General features: G+C 54.0%; 5 protein-coding genes across 5 annotated transcripts; 3 read left to right on the top strand and 2 right to left on the bottom strand.

Moving 5' to 3' along the window:
• Nucleotides 1–415: 415 nt before the first annotated feature.
• Nucleotides 416–966, top strand: DACRYDRAFT_22975 (uncharacterized protein). The gene is made up of 2 exons (XM_040773040.1): nucleotides 416–634; nucleotides 689–966. Exons 1-2 carry the CDS (start codon nucleotides 448–450, stop codon nucleotides 778–780), a joined length of 279 nt encoding a protein of 92 aa, XP_040627415.1. The 5' UTR covers nucleotides 416–447; the 3' UTR covers nucleotides 781–966.
• A 1,295-nt stretch (nucleotides 967–2,261) lies between these two features.
• Nucleotides 2,262–2,788, top strand: DACRYDRAFT_54061 (glucocorticoid receptor-like protein; the record flags this gene model as incomplete). The annotated part of the gene is made up of 3 exons (XM_040775228.1): nucleotides 2,262–2,425; nucleotides 2,483–2,665; nucleotides 2,722–2,788. Coding segments are annotated over 3 exons (414 nt in total), but the record flags the coding sequence as incomplete, so codon positions are not given.
• Nucleotides 2,789–5,265: 2,477 nt separating this feature from the next.
• Nucleotides 5,266–6,655, top strand: DACRYDRAFT_108582 (uncharacterized protein; the record flags this gene model as incomplete). The annotated part of the gene is made up of 3 exons (XM_040768686.1): nucleotides 5,266–5,343; nucleotides 5,393–6,009; nucleotides 6,106–6,655. 3 exons carry the CDS (start codon nucleotides 5,266–5,268, stop codon nucleotides 6,653–6,655), a joined length of 1,245 nt encoding a protein of 414 aa, XP_040627413.1.
• A 235-nt stretch (nucleotides 6,656–6,890) lies between these two features.
• On the bottom strand, nucleotides 6,891–8,117 carry DACRYDRAFT_108581 (Aldo/keto reductase; the record flags this gene model as incomplete). The annotated part of the gene is made up of 7 exons (XM_040768685.1): nucleotides 6,891–6,981; nucleotides 7,031–7,161; nucleotides 7,209–7,551; nucleotides 7,601–7,656; nucleotides 7,705–7,875; nucleotides 7,929–8,041; nucleotides 8,090–8,117. 7 exons carry the CDS (start codon nucleotides 8,115–8,117, stop codon nucleotides 6,891–6,893), a joined length of 933 nt encoding a protein of 310 aa, XP_040627412.1.
• A 728-nt stretch (nucleotides 8,118–8,845) lies between these two features.
• DACRYDRAFT_22972 (general substrate transporter) lies at nucleotides 8,846–10,758 on the bottom strand. Its single transcript, XM_040773039.1, has one exon. The coding sequence runs from the start codon at nucleotides 10,610–10,612 to the stop codon at nucleotides 9,026–9,028; it is 1,587 nt and encodes a 528-aa protein (XP_040627411.1). The 5' UTR covers nucleotides 10,613–10,758; the 3' UTR covers nucleotides 8,846–9,025.
• Between the last annotated feature and the right edge of the window lie 3,359 nt (nucleotides 10,759–14,117).

Genomic DNA, 14,117 nt, shown 5'->3' with positions numbered 1-14,117 from the left:
GGGACCGGGAACGGCTTTGGTGAAATGCCTCCGTTAGTCGGATATGAACGGGGAAGGCCGTGGGAAGTGGATGAAGAGATGCCGACCACTGAAAAACGCCTTGCTGAGAGCTGATTATTGATTATGTCTCTGATATTTTCGATTGTGGATGGATGGATTTTTAGGTGTAGTGGGAGTGAGAATAATGGCTGACAGGGGCGGAAATATGTCGTGACAGACACGTTGTATATAGGGCACTGCAATGAGCAAGGGTTCTCGAGCATTATAGGGGGCCGGGAGCGTTTGTGTTGGCCCTGCTTCTTTGCTTTTTCCTGCTTCTCTCTCCTTCCCCTCCTTGTGACATAGCCGCTAACCCACGCAATTCAGAGAACAAAAGGGCAAGGAGAATAGGAAGATCCAGGAAGAAAGGGGTGCTCCGGATCTCCCTGCGGCTCAGACGACGGATGCATGGTGCATACTTCTCGCGCCCTCTTCCTCGTTGCCTTCACCATCAATTATTACAGCGATTTCTTTCACCTCTCAAGTCTGGACAATCATGGACCATTACACTCTGGATCGCAAGAGATACTCTTACTAGGACACGAGAACACGCGAGACTCGGGATTCCTACAGCAGTTGCCGCTGTCATCGTCGGGTGCGCTGTGCCCCTTGGTTCTGACCCCTTCGTTGCTTCTAACATTCGACCAAGTTCGTAATTTGCTGATGCGAGCCACCTTCTTGGAACCCGTCGCCCACGCCCACGCCGAGCCGAGTGTTGTTCATCACCCGCGACCAACCTAAACATTTGCACACGTATCCACCCTACACTGTCCCCTTCCTGCCGCTTTTGAATTCTCGTCATCTCTGGGTCCCCCGCGTGACCCCCCAATCTCCACGCTGTTTATTCGCTCATCGCCTTTTAGCATCATCATCATCATCATCATCATCATCCCTTCCCTTCTTACTGTCACTCTTCAGCTCCGTCTCATCATCCCTCCCCTTCCTGTACCCAGTCCCGTCTCTTCCCTCCACGATTCCTCCCTCCATCTGCTCGATCTCACAATAACATCAGCAACACTACTCTCCCTGTGGCCGACAAGGCGTAGTCGCGTCTAGCACCTCACTACGCTTCATGGCGCCGTTTGTGCTCAAGTTCAAGGTGCGTACCTCCGCCTTTTACACCTGCAGTCACAAGCTCATTGGCGCGAATGCAGGGCAACAAATCGTTCTCCACTCCATTCGGCGCCCTTAATGACCCAGATTCGCTCACCCGTACCTGGAAGGTCTGCACGAAGGTCGCCCAACACCTTGAGCAAGGTGTGTCTTACTGTCATCGTCGTTATTGTGGGTGGAAGGGTGACTGGTACAACAGGCGCGAGGCTTGAGAATCTCAGCTGGCGGCTTTGGTATATACAGACCATCACTGTAGAGAATGAGAAGACCAAGGATCGGCGGGAATTCAAGCGCCTTGGGCGACACATGGGAGAGAAGTTGGACAAGGAGAAGGGAAAGTATGTGCTCTCTATTCTTCCACCTAAACACAACAGCTCACAATGGCCCATAGAAACATAGAGGACCTTTCTGCGCCAGAGTATCAGCCTACTGCGAGCGCAGAACGACGACGCCAGCGAGCGGGCGAAATCCAGCGGTGCCGCGAGTCATCTGCTTATGCCGCTGCCGCCATTCAGCGGAAGCGGGACAGGGGCGAATTTCGAGATGGGCACCTTGCCGCTCAGAACATGAAGGAGATGCAGACAACATTTGCCGTCGACCCGGATTTCCGCGAGAAAGAGAAAAGGGAGGTGGAGAGGAAGTCAAAGGAAGAGTCGGCTAAGAGGAAGAGAGAAAGACAGGCGAAGGAAAAACAGATGATGTTGGACAAGATGTCGAGTGCTCGAGATGCCAAGGCAGGCAAGCAAGGCACGCAGAGCGTCCTCAGCGACGATTTCGCAGACCTATCCACGAGCGACCCCGCCAATGTCATCGGCGATGGCAGTCTCATGGAATTCCCCACTCTATTCACCGCCAATACCAATACGGACCCCGACTCCTCCAGCGGCGGCTTCCCCGACTGGGGTCCAGAATCCCTCCTCATCCAAACGCACCCCGACATGTACCACCCAAGCAATACTTTCGGAGAAGATGTAATCGGTCCGCATTACCCAAATCCGAACAACGATCAGTTTGGTCCACCCTTGCTAGAGGGTGAGCCTGGGCCTAGCAGTGTGCCTGCGCCGCGACCTGCACTCGTCATGCGCCTGGACGGTCTGATGTCTGATTCCATGGGACCTGGAGCACCGATAGGCCCACTACCGCAGGGCAGGGGAGGAAGACTGTCCCAAGAGGAAGAGGCGCAGTGTGCGAACTGCGGCGCCAAGAGAACCCCATTATGGAGACGAGGTTTGGGTGACGAGCTGAATTGTAACGCCTGCGGGTTGTATGTCAAGTGAGTGTCCTTACATTTGGTTGTATCGCGTGCAGTGTGTTGACAACCACATGGCAGACAGCATAAGAAGCCTCGTCCACTCAATCTTCAGCGGGACGCAAATGCGGCATACAAGAACGGTGCAGGCGGGAGTGGGCAGCCTCAAGAGCCAACCCGCTGTTCGAATTGTGACACGACGAACACGCCGTTGTGGAGAAAAGACGCAGACGGAAGTACGCTGTGCAACGCTTGCGGGTTGTAGTACGTCGTACTACTTTCTATCTTGATAAGAATGGGATGATTGATGCGGTAAGCAGTATGAAGCTCCATGGCGCGCCACGACCTCGCTCGCTGCGCAGCGAGACGCCTAAGAAACGCACACGCCCTAGCAGTGACGCCCGCGCACCGATGGCCGGGTCTTCCACTCCATCCGCCGCAGCGAGCCCCTCCGCGTCTATCATGCGTTCTCCGCGCGGACCCCGCCCAGGTATGGTATTTACTATACCTGCTGGCTCGGATGCCGCTGTGGCAAGCTCGATGCGTGATCAGGATCAGGAGGAAGAAGACGAGGTCGACCAGCTAGCGGAGGACGAGGCCGAGCCCGGGTCCGGGCAGGCGGGGCCTTCGTACTCTGCGTATAGCAGGGAAGCATACCCTCAACCGCATGCCGCGCACGGCTACTCGTACACTGCCGGGGAGAGCAATGTGTATACTAGTGGTGGTGAGCACGCCGGTTATCACAGGCACGACTCGGACGAGGAACCCGACCCTAAACGGCGCCGGCTGGACGATGAAGCATACCAACAGGCTCAACAACCGCAGCATCAGCACCGCTCGCCCTATCATGCCACTCAGCAACAGCCCACGCTCGTGCCAAATGAGCCCGAGATGCAACACAGGCAACAACTGCCTCCGCTCGCAATCCCTCAGCTTGTCCACCCACAAACAGATGGTGTTTACCCATTCCCTCCGCACGAGCAGTACGCCGTCGACCAGCAGAGCGGGGAGCGATATTCCGCTGCTGCTGCTTCTGCGGCGGGCACAACGAGCTACTACGACGCAGAGCCCTACAACTCTGCCTATCAGTCAGCTACAGCAACAGTGGCACACCCTCGACCATGGGAGCTGAGTCCGATTGATGCACGTCCGGCTCAGGGCCCGGTGACGACGCGGTTCGAGGTGCCGGCCGTATTCCCCCAACCAGAGAGCTGGTACATAGAGGCGGCCGCCCACGGCAGTCAAGACGTGACCCTTTCTTACGATGAGCACGGTAACGGACGCCTGTATTCCAGCAATGCGTGGATGCTCCATGAGTTCAATAACATGTTTCAAGGCCACCCCCCACAACTGCATACTGGTAGTGAAGGCCAAGCGATGTATCCTGCCACTGCTGGGTGGGATAATCAGAACCAGAATGCAACTCCGGACAATAGCGACAAGCAAAACCCGCGTAGCGACTATCAGGGTGCTGCCGTAGAAGGCGGCACATACTCCCCAAGGAGTTACGATCAGTCGGCGCAGGTTGAGCCACGCCCACCCCCCCAATCCTGGGACTACCATATGCCCACCCGTATCGAGCAGTCCGCTGTGACCGACAAAGGGAAGAGTTCAGCGGCCCAAACGGGAGAGAACCGCTGGGATGACTATCAGTCGCGCCGCGAGGCTGATGCCTCGAGCAGTAGTGGGTACAATCCGAGTGGCGAAGGCCGAGCCGACCAAAACAAGAATAAGGAGTACACCGACGTCAGCCAGCCACAGGTGCAATATGACTATCAACAAACATACGGTGCATACAATGAGCCCAGCCGTAGCCAGTATAGTTCTGGCCCGGCCCCAGAACCCGCCCGCCCACAGGAGCCGTATATCGACGAGGATTTCGGCCCGCCGCGCGATCCTAAAGCGTATGACTTCAGTCCATGGGGCCCACAGCCTTACAGTTCCAGCACATCCGACTATACGAACAGGAGGGGCGTCAAGTCAGACCCTGATGATGAGCCGAGTGATGAAGATTAGTTGTTGTTTTTAACTCGATTAACACCAAAAAAACAAGAGACGTTCCCAACCCTATCGACGTCTATCGATCCCATCTTGCTCTACGATTTCTCATGCCCCACGTCATCGATCCCGATCGTCCAAGTACATATCAATCGAAATGGTTTAGGCAAGCTCCTCGTATCTGCTCCCTTCCGGCCACATGTTAGCGTTTCCCAAATCTTCACATTTCGCGTTTCTTGCTTCCTCTTCCTATTCCGTCCCCTGGATCTCAAATCTCATCGATGATCGATAATGATCACCAATCACCGTACCCAAAGGAGCAATGAATCTGGATTCCCGCCGCAACAATTCCCAGTCTTAGTGCGTTGTACGTTTTCTCTTTTGTTACCAATGTATCTATTTCGCCTTGCTTTCTCTGTTTCACGTGGTGTTGCACGTCGGACGTAGAGAAGTTTGTCGTTGTTCAGGAGAAACTGGCCCCCCCTCCTTCGCTACCTGCTCGTGTATCGCAAGAGGATAGAAATTCCGTATTTCTTTACGTCAGTTATGTTGTAGCTCTTTTCTTGAATGGTTACGATGATCTGTGGCAATATATTCTGGCGCGAGATTCCTTCAGGGACGTGTTGAAATTCGCGAAGTGAAAGTGACTTTGCACCGGAACAACGACACTATCATACAATAACAGTATTACGGGTGTAGTAAACTGCCCGTTTATAACCTGCGGTGGTCAAGAATCGGAGAGAACACTCTGCTTGTTTATCACCCTCGATGGTCTCTTGCTTCTCATCCGTGACGTCCCCCCACCAAGTCCTCGCGGCATTGCCAGTCATCAGCTGAACATCGTCCTGGTGTGGAGGACATCGGCGATGAAGGACGAGCAGAGTGGGCAAAACATGAGGCCTTCTGATGGAAAGAGACACTTGGAGGAGAACGACGTGTCTGACGTGCGCACGCTCGTCCTCATTCGCACAAAAGCACTAATACGTATCTCAGGAACCCACTCGCAAGGTTCCAAAAACGACAGTGAAGCCATCAACATGGTTTCATAGCTCGTTCAATACATCAAAGCCGACTGTGCCTACAAATCCAAGCATTGTCCAGCACGCCCCGCGTTCAGCTCAATGGATTAGTCCAGCGTTCAGCAGGGCGACCACTCAAGCTGGTGGATCGTTCCCTTCTATCTCTCGTGGGATGCCGGTCCCATCGGTTGTGCATGCAGATGGAAGTTCCACTCCCGTCCATCGGTCCCTCCACAATGCGTCTCAAATGAGCCGCAATCTTGCCTTGCCGCCTTCGACGCCCACGCGTGGTCCTGCAACGCGACGGCCTGGACCACCGGCGTTTTCCGTCCCCGGCAAGCAAACAAAGCCAGAGGAGCGCATACATCATGCTCTCTCTCATGTCAAGCCGCCACGACCGCCTCCAACCAGTACTCCATCGCAGTCTCCGGTGACTGCTAAATTTAGGGTTGCGGGCTCACAGCAGAAACCGCCGCTGAGACCAAGATTCGACCTGACTGGCATCAGCAGCGACGGTTCAGAGGAGTATACGGTTGATGAACGTGATCGTGGTCTATTCATCAGTCCGCAGAAGAGCAGGGCGCGTAACAAGTGAGTCTCATTCTATTGATCGCCAAATATGCGAACGCATATACCCATCCACCGATGATTTCCCCCTCACCGATCTCCTACTCACAACTGTCACAGAGGAGGATTGGCTGATCGCGCTGAAATGATCATCGCCCGCCAAGCGACTTCGAACAAACTCTGGTCCATTTCCGAAGAAGCCGCAGCCCTCGTTCCCGACTTCAAAGTTCAGATCACCACCATCCTATCCCTCTTACCTGGCCGTATCTTGACTCGGTGCCGAATGTTAACCAGTGGCATGGCGTTTGATGGGAGTGGGCTGTTAGAGGGGATCGTGCTGTTTGGAGCTGAGAATAAGGAGCTGAAGGAAGGCATGAGTATCGGGATATGGAAGCCATGGGGAGAACTGCCGATGAAGCCGCTTGAGCCTTCTGTCTCAACCCTCGAGACAGCAGTTGCCCCGATACCCGATCCACCCGCCGAGGATGTGCTGTTTCAAGCTGAACAACCAAATGAAGTCCTTGTGGAAGAAGACTCGCACATGTCGAAAGTAGACGATGATGATATCAGAGACTCCGCAGATCCCGTCAGCTCGATCAACGAGCAACAACCTACGACAATTCCAGATCCTCACGTTCTACTTGTCACGAGATATCGCATTCTGAACTGATACTATTCGATGTCAGTGCACTGAGACGCACCACAAGCCTTTATCCCATTCTCTGTTTGTAGCCTTTTCCATGTTGTACCAAGGTCTGTACAGACTAGAAATGTAGCCATATCGGAAACCGTGATGCAACTGTAATCGATCTCATTCTTTATTCTGCACACGTATGGATACAACAGCGTCAGAGCCCGCCTAGCCTAAGTTTCGGGGCAAGAGCTGCTATGGGGGCAGTTCTTGTTCAGCGAGCGTAAGTGGGCTCGTTGTGTCCGATGGCGAAGTACGCATCATCCAGAGCTTGGAGGACGTCCGCTGGGAGGGGGCCCTTCTCACTGACCGAAAGGTTTAGAACAACATTGCAGAACGGCATAGAGGACGTACCTATCGAGGCAGTTTGCCTCGACCTGAGCTACGCTCGTACCGCCAAAAATCACCCCGTCGGTCGGGATGAGGACACTGTGGTGCTGGCACCAGCGCAGGGCCACCTCGGTCATAGTCAAGCCGTGCTTGTCCTTTTCAAACATAAGCCGTTTCTCGAAACCTAGGGAATAGAACTTACGCAAGCAGCCTTGATAGTATTGCATGCAGTTACGTACGCTTCCTTGAGGTAGCGGGCACGGTACATGACCGCGCTCGCACTTTCGCCCTTGAACCGGCCGACCGGGAGGTCGTTCTGCAAGCTCAGGATCTTTCCCGCGAGCAGGCCACCAGCAAGGGGGTTGTACACCACCAGCCGGATGTCGTACTTGCGCAGACAGGGAGCGATTTCAGGCTCCAGCGCACGGGCGATGGCGTTGTACATCCCCTGGTAGATACGGGGCTTGACCCAACCGCGCTCGTTGCAGATGTTCCAGATTTCGGCTACCTCCCAGGCGGCGTAGTTCGAGAGACCGAAGATCTCGCTGCATCTCCCGTAAGAGCGCGGTCCGAAGTAGTAAAGAATACACGTACAAATGACCCTCCTTGTACAACTTGTTGACCTCCTCAACCGTCTTCTCGTATGGGAACTATCGTAGCGTCAGAACGAGCGCTTGGTCCTACGCGTCCCAACTCACCTTGTGGTCCGGCGCATGCAAGTAGAACACCTGCACTTTCTCCCTCTTGAGCGTCTTGAGCGACGTGAGCAAGCTCTCGCGGACAGCGTTGGGCTTGTGCCCGTCCGGATGCCAACGGGGTGCGCACTTGGTGTCGATGGTGCTATCGCGTAGGTTGAGCTCTGCCAGATACTGCAGGCCCTTTCAGCCTCTAGCCTTGCATGGGAGAAAGGGGGGAAACACACCTTCTCGGTTGTCCCACCCGCATATACACGCGCGGTATCCAGCTCCCTCCCACCGTGCTTATAGAACTGGTCCAGGATCTTCTGGCACTCCTCTAGGCTGTCGGTCCGGACCGCTGTTCCCATTCAGCATCCCGTACCTGGTGTCGCATAAGGAGACTCACCATTCTGACCCGGCTCGCCCATCGTCATCCTGCCGTCGTTATAATTAGAACATCTTGTATTCCTCACGGGAAGCTGGAACCACGACGGGGACTTACGTGCCCTACACACATGGATATCTCAGCACCTGGTCAACCTGGCCCAATAAACTGTACTCACGAAGATCAAAGGAACTCTAGGAGCCATCTTGGTGAGCGCTGCAAGTCAACGAGCAGGGATGTCCACCGTCCACCGTCCACCGTCCAATGTCCACCGAGCCTTAAATGTACACAATTACCCCATGTCGATCGGCGATCACGCAACGCCGCGGTCCGACGACGACCTCCACTCACTTTGGGCGTCTTGTGAGTGAGTGCTGAGCCTGACCGGCGACGGTGGGCACACAGGTTATCGGTATCCTCCGGTGCTTCGACGTCAGTCGAACAATCACATCGTCGACTACTGGATAATAGGCGAAGATATCTTGTACAATGACTTAACTGAACTAGCCAGCCTCGGTCTGGAGAAGCCGGAGATAGGGGACAAACATCGGCCCGCTTCGCAAGACAACATCTCACTTTCCCCGCCTTTCATGTCCGTCACCTGACAATCATTAAACGGAGGCACGTCTCCACAGCGACTAGTACTGTTATGGAAGTTTTCAATATTAACTGCTCCGATTTTAGACTTCAGACGTCATTGTCTAAGGCTGATTATTGACTGAACCAGTCTCGAACTTGTCCCACCAGACCAAGCCGAATGCAGACCAGAAGATATTGCAGAAAGATGTCCATTGGTTCTTTAGACCCGAATAACTGATTACTGGAGGCACGTAGGCAGACCATGCACGGAGGGATGAAGACGTGATACGTGAATAATCAAAAGTACACATTATAACTACTACTCCAACTCCAAAAACCAACCCGACTCGTAACTTTATTTTCTCACTCAGGCACCGGTTACACAACAGTCTCCTTGTGCTCGTGGTGCTCCACATCCTTCCTGTCCCCGGCGAAGGTATCATGAGGCCGCCACTTGGCGGACGTCATAGGCGTCGTCTCCTCGAGCATGCGGTCGACTTGTTCGAGGGAGAGGCCCTTGGTCTCGGGGATAAGGAAGAAGGCGAAGGCGAAGCAAGTGAAGCAGAGGGAGCCCCAGATGAAGAAGACGCGCGGGCCGAGGTTGGCGTCACCGGGCTGGGTACCGACGAGGTAGGGTGTGATCACGGCGATGATGCAGTTCCAGAACCAGTTGGAGGCGGTGGACAAAGCGACACCCTTGGCACGGATGGGGAGAGGGAAGAGTTCGCCAATGACGACCCATGCTGCGGGACCCCAGGTGACGGCGAAGAATGAGATGTAGATGCAGATGAAGACGATCAGGCAGATGGTCGCCGCCTGCGATCCGGGCAGGCCTACACCGACACCGGCAATGATGAACTCACAGACGAACATGCCGGCTGCACCCCAGATGAGGAGTGAACGACGGCCGAACTTTTCAATGAGCCACCAGGAGGCCGGGGTGGAGCCGACATTCACCGCGGTGGTAGCCATGGAGATGGTGAAGGAGTTCTGGATACCGGATTGCTGGAAGAAGACATTGCCATAGTAGAAGATGAAGTTGATGCCTGTCCATTGCTGGAACATCTGGAGGAAAGTACCGATCATCACACGACGGAAATTGCCGGCAGGGTGGAAACCGCCACGGAAGACATCGATCCATCCGGATTGCTGGATGGACAACTCATACTCGTAGTTGGCCTGGATTTCGGCCAACTCGGCTTGGATGTACTCGGACTCGGCAGGCTGGCCACGGACACGGACTAGGGATTGCGTTGCTTTATCGAGATGGCCTTTCCTGACCCAATAACGGGGCGACTCGGGGAGCACCAACAATCCTGTGGCGAGGATAATCGCCCACAAGAATTGGATGGCGATGGGGATACGGTAGGCACCAGAGTTGGTCCTGTTCTCGGTCGCATAGGTCACGACGGTGGAAAGCAGAAGCCCGACGGTGATAGCGAATTGGTATCCGGACACGAGAGCACCACGGATCTTCTTCGGGGCGATCTCAGACATGTACAGGATGACGGTAGCCGAGATGATGCCGACGCCGAGACCGGCAACGAAACGACCACCGGCGAGGGTGGAAACGTTGGCTGCAGCCATCTGGATGATGACACCGAGGGTGAAGACACCACAAGCCATGATGATGGTGTACCGACGGCCCATGGCATCGGCAAAGTAGCCTGCAGAAATGGCACCGAAGAATGTACCGGCAGAAAGGATGGAGACGATGAGGGAAGATTCGGATGAGGTGACATTGACGGTTCCATCAGAGAGGAGATGACCGAATTGATTCTTCCAAGTGGTCATGGCCTGGACACCGTTGATGTAACCCGAGTCGTAACCGAAAAGGATGCCGCCGAAAGCGGCGAAGAGGCAAGTGAGGTATGCGCGGATGGTGATGGGGGCCTCGACGCGAGGGCCGTTCACGTCGCGTTGTGCTTCCTCATGCTTCTCCTCGAGGACCGCTCCGCCTGCCATTGGTGAGGTGATGAAGGGAGACCAGGAGAGGGATGAAATATTATTTGTTCGTTGAGTTGTTCGTTCGCAGGTGGTTGGCTATGAACTTATATTGCCGAAGGGTGCGGGGTAGATGTCGTTATGCTCGTTATAGGGCGGGGTAGGGGAGGAAGGGGGGAGAGACTTGTTAAGGGATTGAAAAGCAGGGGGGCTCGGTGAGAAGGAGGGAGGTATTTAACTATTTTTTTTCTGAAGGGGAGACGGGGGAGAGAAACGGGGATGTGGGGAGCAAATGCATGGTCACAGAGTATCCACATGATCCACCAAAGTGGGAAACGCTCTTGCCTTTCCATGCATTCTCACGTCTTCTGAGCAGGCACGATCGACAGAAGCACATCCATTACTACACCTAAACAAGCACCTTGTTCCGCCCGTCTTGCCCCCGCTCTCCGTCAGAAACAAACGCCCACGCGGCAGTCTTTTGATCCCGCCTTCTTGGGGTCCTTCCCCGGCTATCCCTCCCCCATCCCCGATCCCGCCGCATCTCGACCCTCTTCTCAACCTTGTGGCGATTCCTCGGATCTATTGAATGGGAACCTCATCACCGAGGAAATATCTTTTACGGAACTCAGCTACCTTGGTCGTTTCCTCGAAATGCTCCGCCCGCTTTCTACTAAAATTTGTTCAAGCTAAGACAGACACCATAAGCTACGAGTGGACCCACACCGACGTTGCCAACGCCGCAGACGCCGCATGACGTATCCTAACTGACAGGTGCGGAGTATTTCCCTTAACCTTGTACTGACCCCACAACACACAACTAGAGTTGTCTAAGACGCCTGCGGTGCATTATTTGGTGCCTTTGGCTCGCAGAACGGTCGGTCCTGTCGACTTGCTCTCCCATGCATGGTGACATCTCACAGCTCTTCCAGCACACTCCGTGCCTTGCGGGGACGGAATGCTGGGGGAGGCGATACGCGTCGGCGACACGGACCCGGACGAGCGGCCGTCAAAGCTGCCAGAATACCAAAACAAGTCTCACGACGAAATTTTCGTACAAGCAAGCGATGAATTCTAGCTGTATGCGGTGTCCGTACCGTGTGCTTTCGCGCGGGGCATGTGGTAGGAGGCTGAGAGAGTTTCTTGCTGTTTCTGTTTGGCGACTTCGGACCTTCCTGTTGCGAGGGTCCGAGACGACCTTTGGTGAACAATCGCAGTACATGCATTCTGGCCGCCTTCTATCGCTCTATCCGGGCATCAGCTTCTCCCACCGGCAGTTCATTGCATCAGGCGTACTTCGCCGTGCCTGATCCGGAAGACTCTCCTCGCCGCAAGCACCCTCTCTCGACCTCTCCAAGCGTTCTCTTCTGGAAAGGTTTTCCCACCACATGTGGCACCTGCCGCTTGGTTCGCGTGACTGCTTAGACCCAGGGCTCGGTGTCTTTAATGTAACTAGACAATGTAATTATGCCCAAAGTCGACGGGGAGCATGACGTTCGCTGCAGTAAGCAGGAAAATCAACCCCGCCCCCAAGCCAATCATCCACGGGGTGCCGGTACGTCATCCGCCCCTGCACCGGTTATGGTGTTACATGCAACCCTTTTCGGTGGACCCTGGCCCGCACCTCCGAGTCCCATCCCCACACGATGTGTCAGCCCAGCCCTTTCCTATTATGCCCGAAATAGGCCCATCCCACAGAATCCCCAATTCATTTTTCCCGCGCATGGACCCCGCTGCAAACCTAATCAGGGTGAACAAAGGCAGGGGATCATTTGAATCCAGACCACGGAGCCGATCTCAATTCCCCGTCAGGTGCGGGGAGGGGTCATGGGACCCTCCAAGCCTTGTGCATCTTTACGTGATCCAGACTTTTCATCCATTTCCATGCGAGTTCCACGGGTTTAGGTGGTACGATCTCTCGTCTTCTGGCGAAAGGCACGGACCTACGGATACGGTAACGTGTGGGAAACTGGAGGGACAGCCGAGCAAAGGGCTGCGGACCCGCAGGGGATATACCGAAGTCGAGGGCAAGCGGTTGTTGGCCAGTCAGCAACTCGGAAAACCTCGCGCTCGCTTCCGAAGCGAATCGGTCTAACTTTGTCAGCGACGCTATACAGTCACCGCGTTTCGGCCGTATATTCCCTAACCCCTGAAACGGTCATCGCATGAGTTCTGTGCCAAGCTTTTGGCATGCTTCCGCGGATTAGACCTATTTGCACCGTCATTCACCTGCATCCAGTAAGCCCAGACTACTCTGCTGGCAGCCTAAGAATATTTAACATAGATAGTGTCCAGAAAAGATTAAGGGCGGAGAGGGACTTAGGGAAATCTGAATACACATTAATATTAATATTGTGATTGTGTGGTTCCTCAGCCCAACAACACAATAAGATTAATGTACAAATGAGTGAATTGTATTAACTGAAGATAAAAGAATGACAGTTTACACAAATGACAGGTGGTGGGAACAAGCCCAAGTTTACAGGAATGACTTGTGAATCTCATGCATATTATCTATGGTGCTCCAAGGAATTCCTTACCCTTGTCTGCTAGCTCCACAAAAATCCCAATGAGGACATGGTAGACACTTAGACCATTGACCTTGCAGATGATGAGTACAACTGGAGATGTTTTAGTGAAAGCATTATAATATCATTTGTCATATGTACTGAGTAAGAAAAAGCCAAACTTTGTCATGAGCAAAGCTTTCAAGCACCTGCCCACCTTGAACACCCTGATGCTGATCATACTGTACCAGTAAACGCAGAGAAACTCTGAGTACAAGGGCCATGAATATGTTGCAAGCTCAGCTGCAGATTCTGGAGTGTGCCAGAAGATGGACACCAATGCACTGAGAACCTCTACAATGTTGCCCCCCAGGTTGGTGACATTGTCAAGGCCTTCCCAAGCATCTCCAAGGGGGAACTGGCAAGTTGCAGGCCAGAATCTCCGAGTAATCCGTACAGGAGCTGGGGGAGGTGGGCCCATGTTCCGCCTATTCCGTATGCATTCCGCAAACTGCACCTTGTTGTGCATGGGTTTGTGACCAAGATTGCACAGAGGGTTGTGCAAGGGAACTGGCAGGCTGGGATTGACCATGGATGGCACAACTGGGTGGGATGGGTGGCAGATGGCCTCCTCATCTACCTTGGTGGACAAGGTTGAGGTATGGGAGAGGCTATTTTCCTGTGTATGCATCAGCAAACACTATAGAACCACATGATCACATTTCACCAGAAATGTGATCGTCTGTAGCAGGAATGCACCAAGCTGTCAGGGCACCAGCTCATTGCTTGGTCAAGAGACATGACTAAGCCTTTATGACATGGAAGTAGCTGGTATACCTTGGCATGTGCTGGAACCAGCTGGAAGGGTTGGATGGTCAGGTGACCTGCTGTGCATGGCTGTGCATGACCTCATATGACCTCATCCTTGGTCATATGACCTGACCACCTGACTAGGCTGAGTAAGCAAGATGTTCTAGCAGGTTCCACCACAGAGGTATAAATATAAGGCCTACTCTGCC

This window comes from Dacryopinax primogenitus, assembly GCF_000292625.1.
Source record: "Dacryopinax primogenitus strain DJM-731 SS1 chromosome Unknown DACRYscaffold_12, whole genome shotgun sequence".
Classification (NCBI taxonomy): Eukaryota; Fungi; Basidiomycota; class Dacrymycetes; order Dacrymycetales; family Dacrymycetaceae; genus Dacryopinax; species Dacryopinax primogenitus.
Note: the sequence above shows the minus strand (reverse complement) of the source record. Positions and strands in the feature narration are given on the sequence as shown.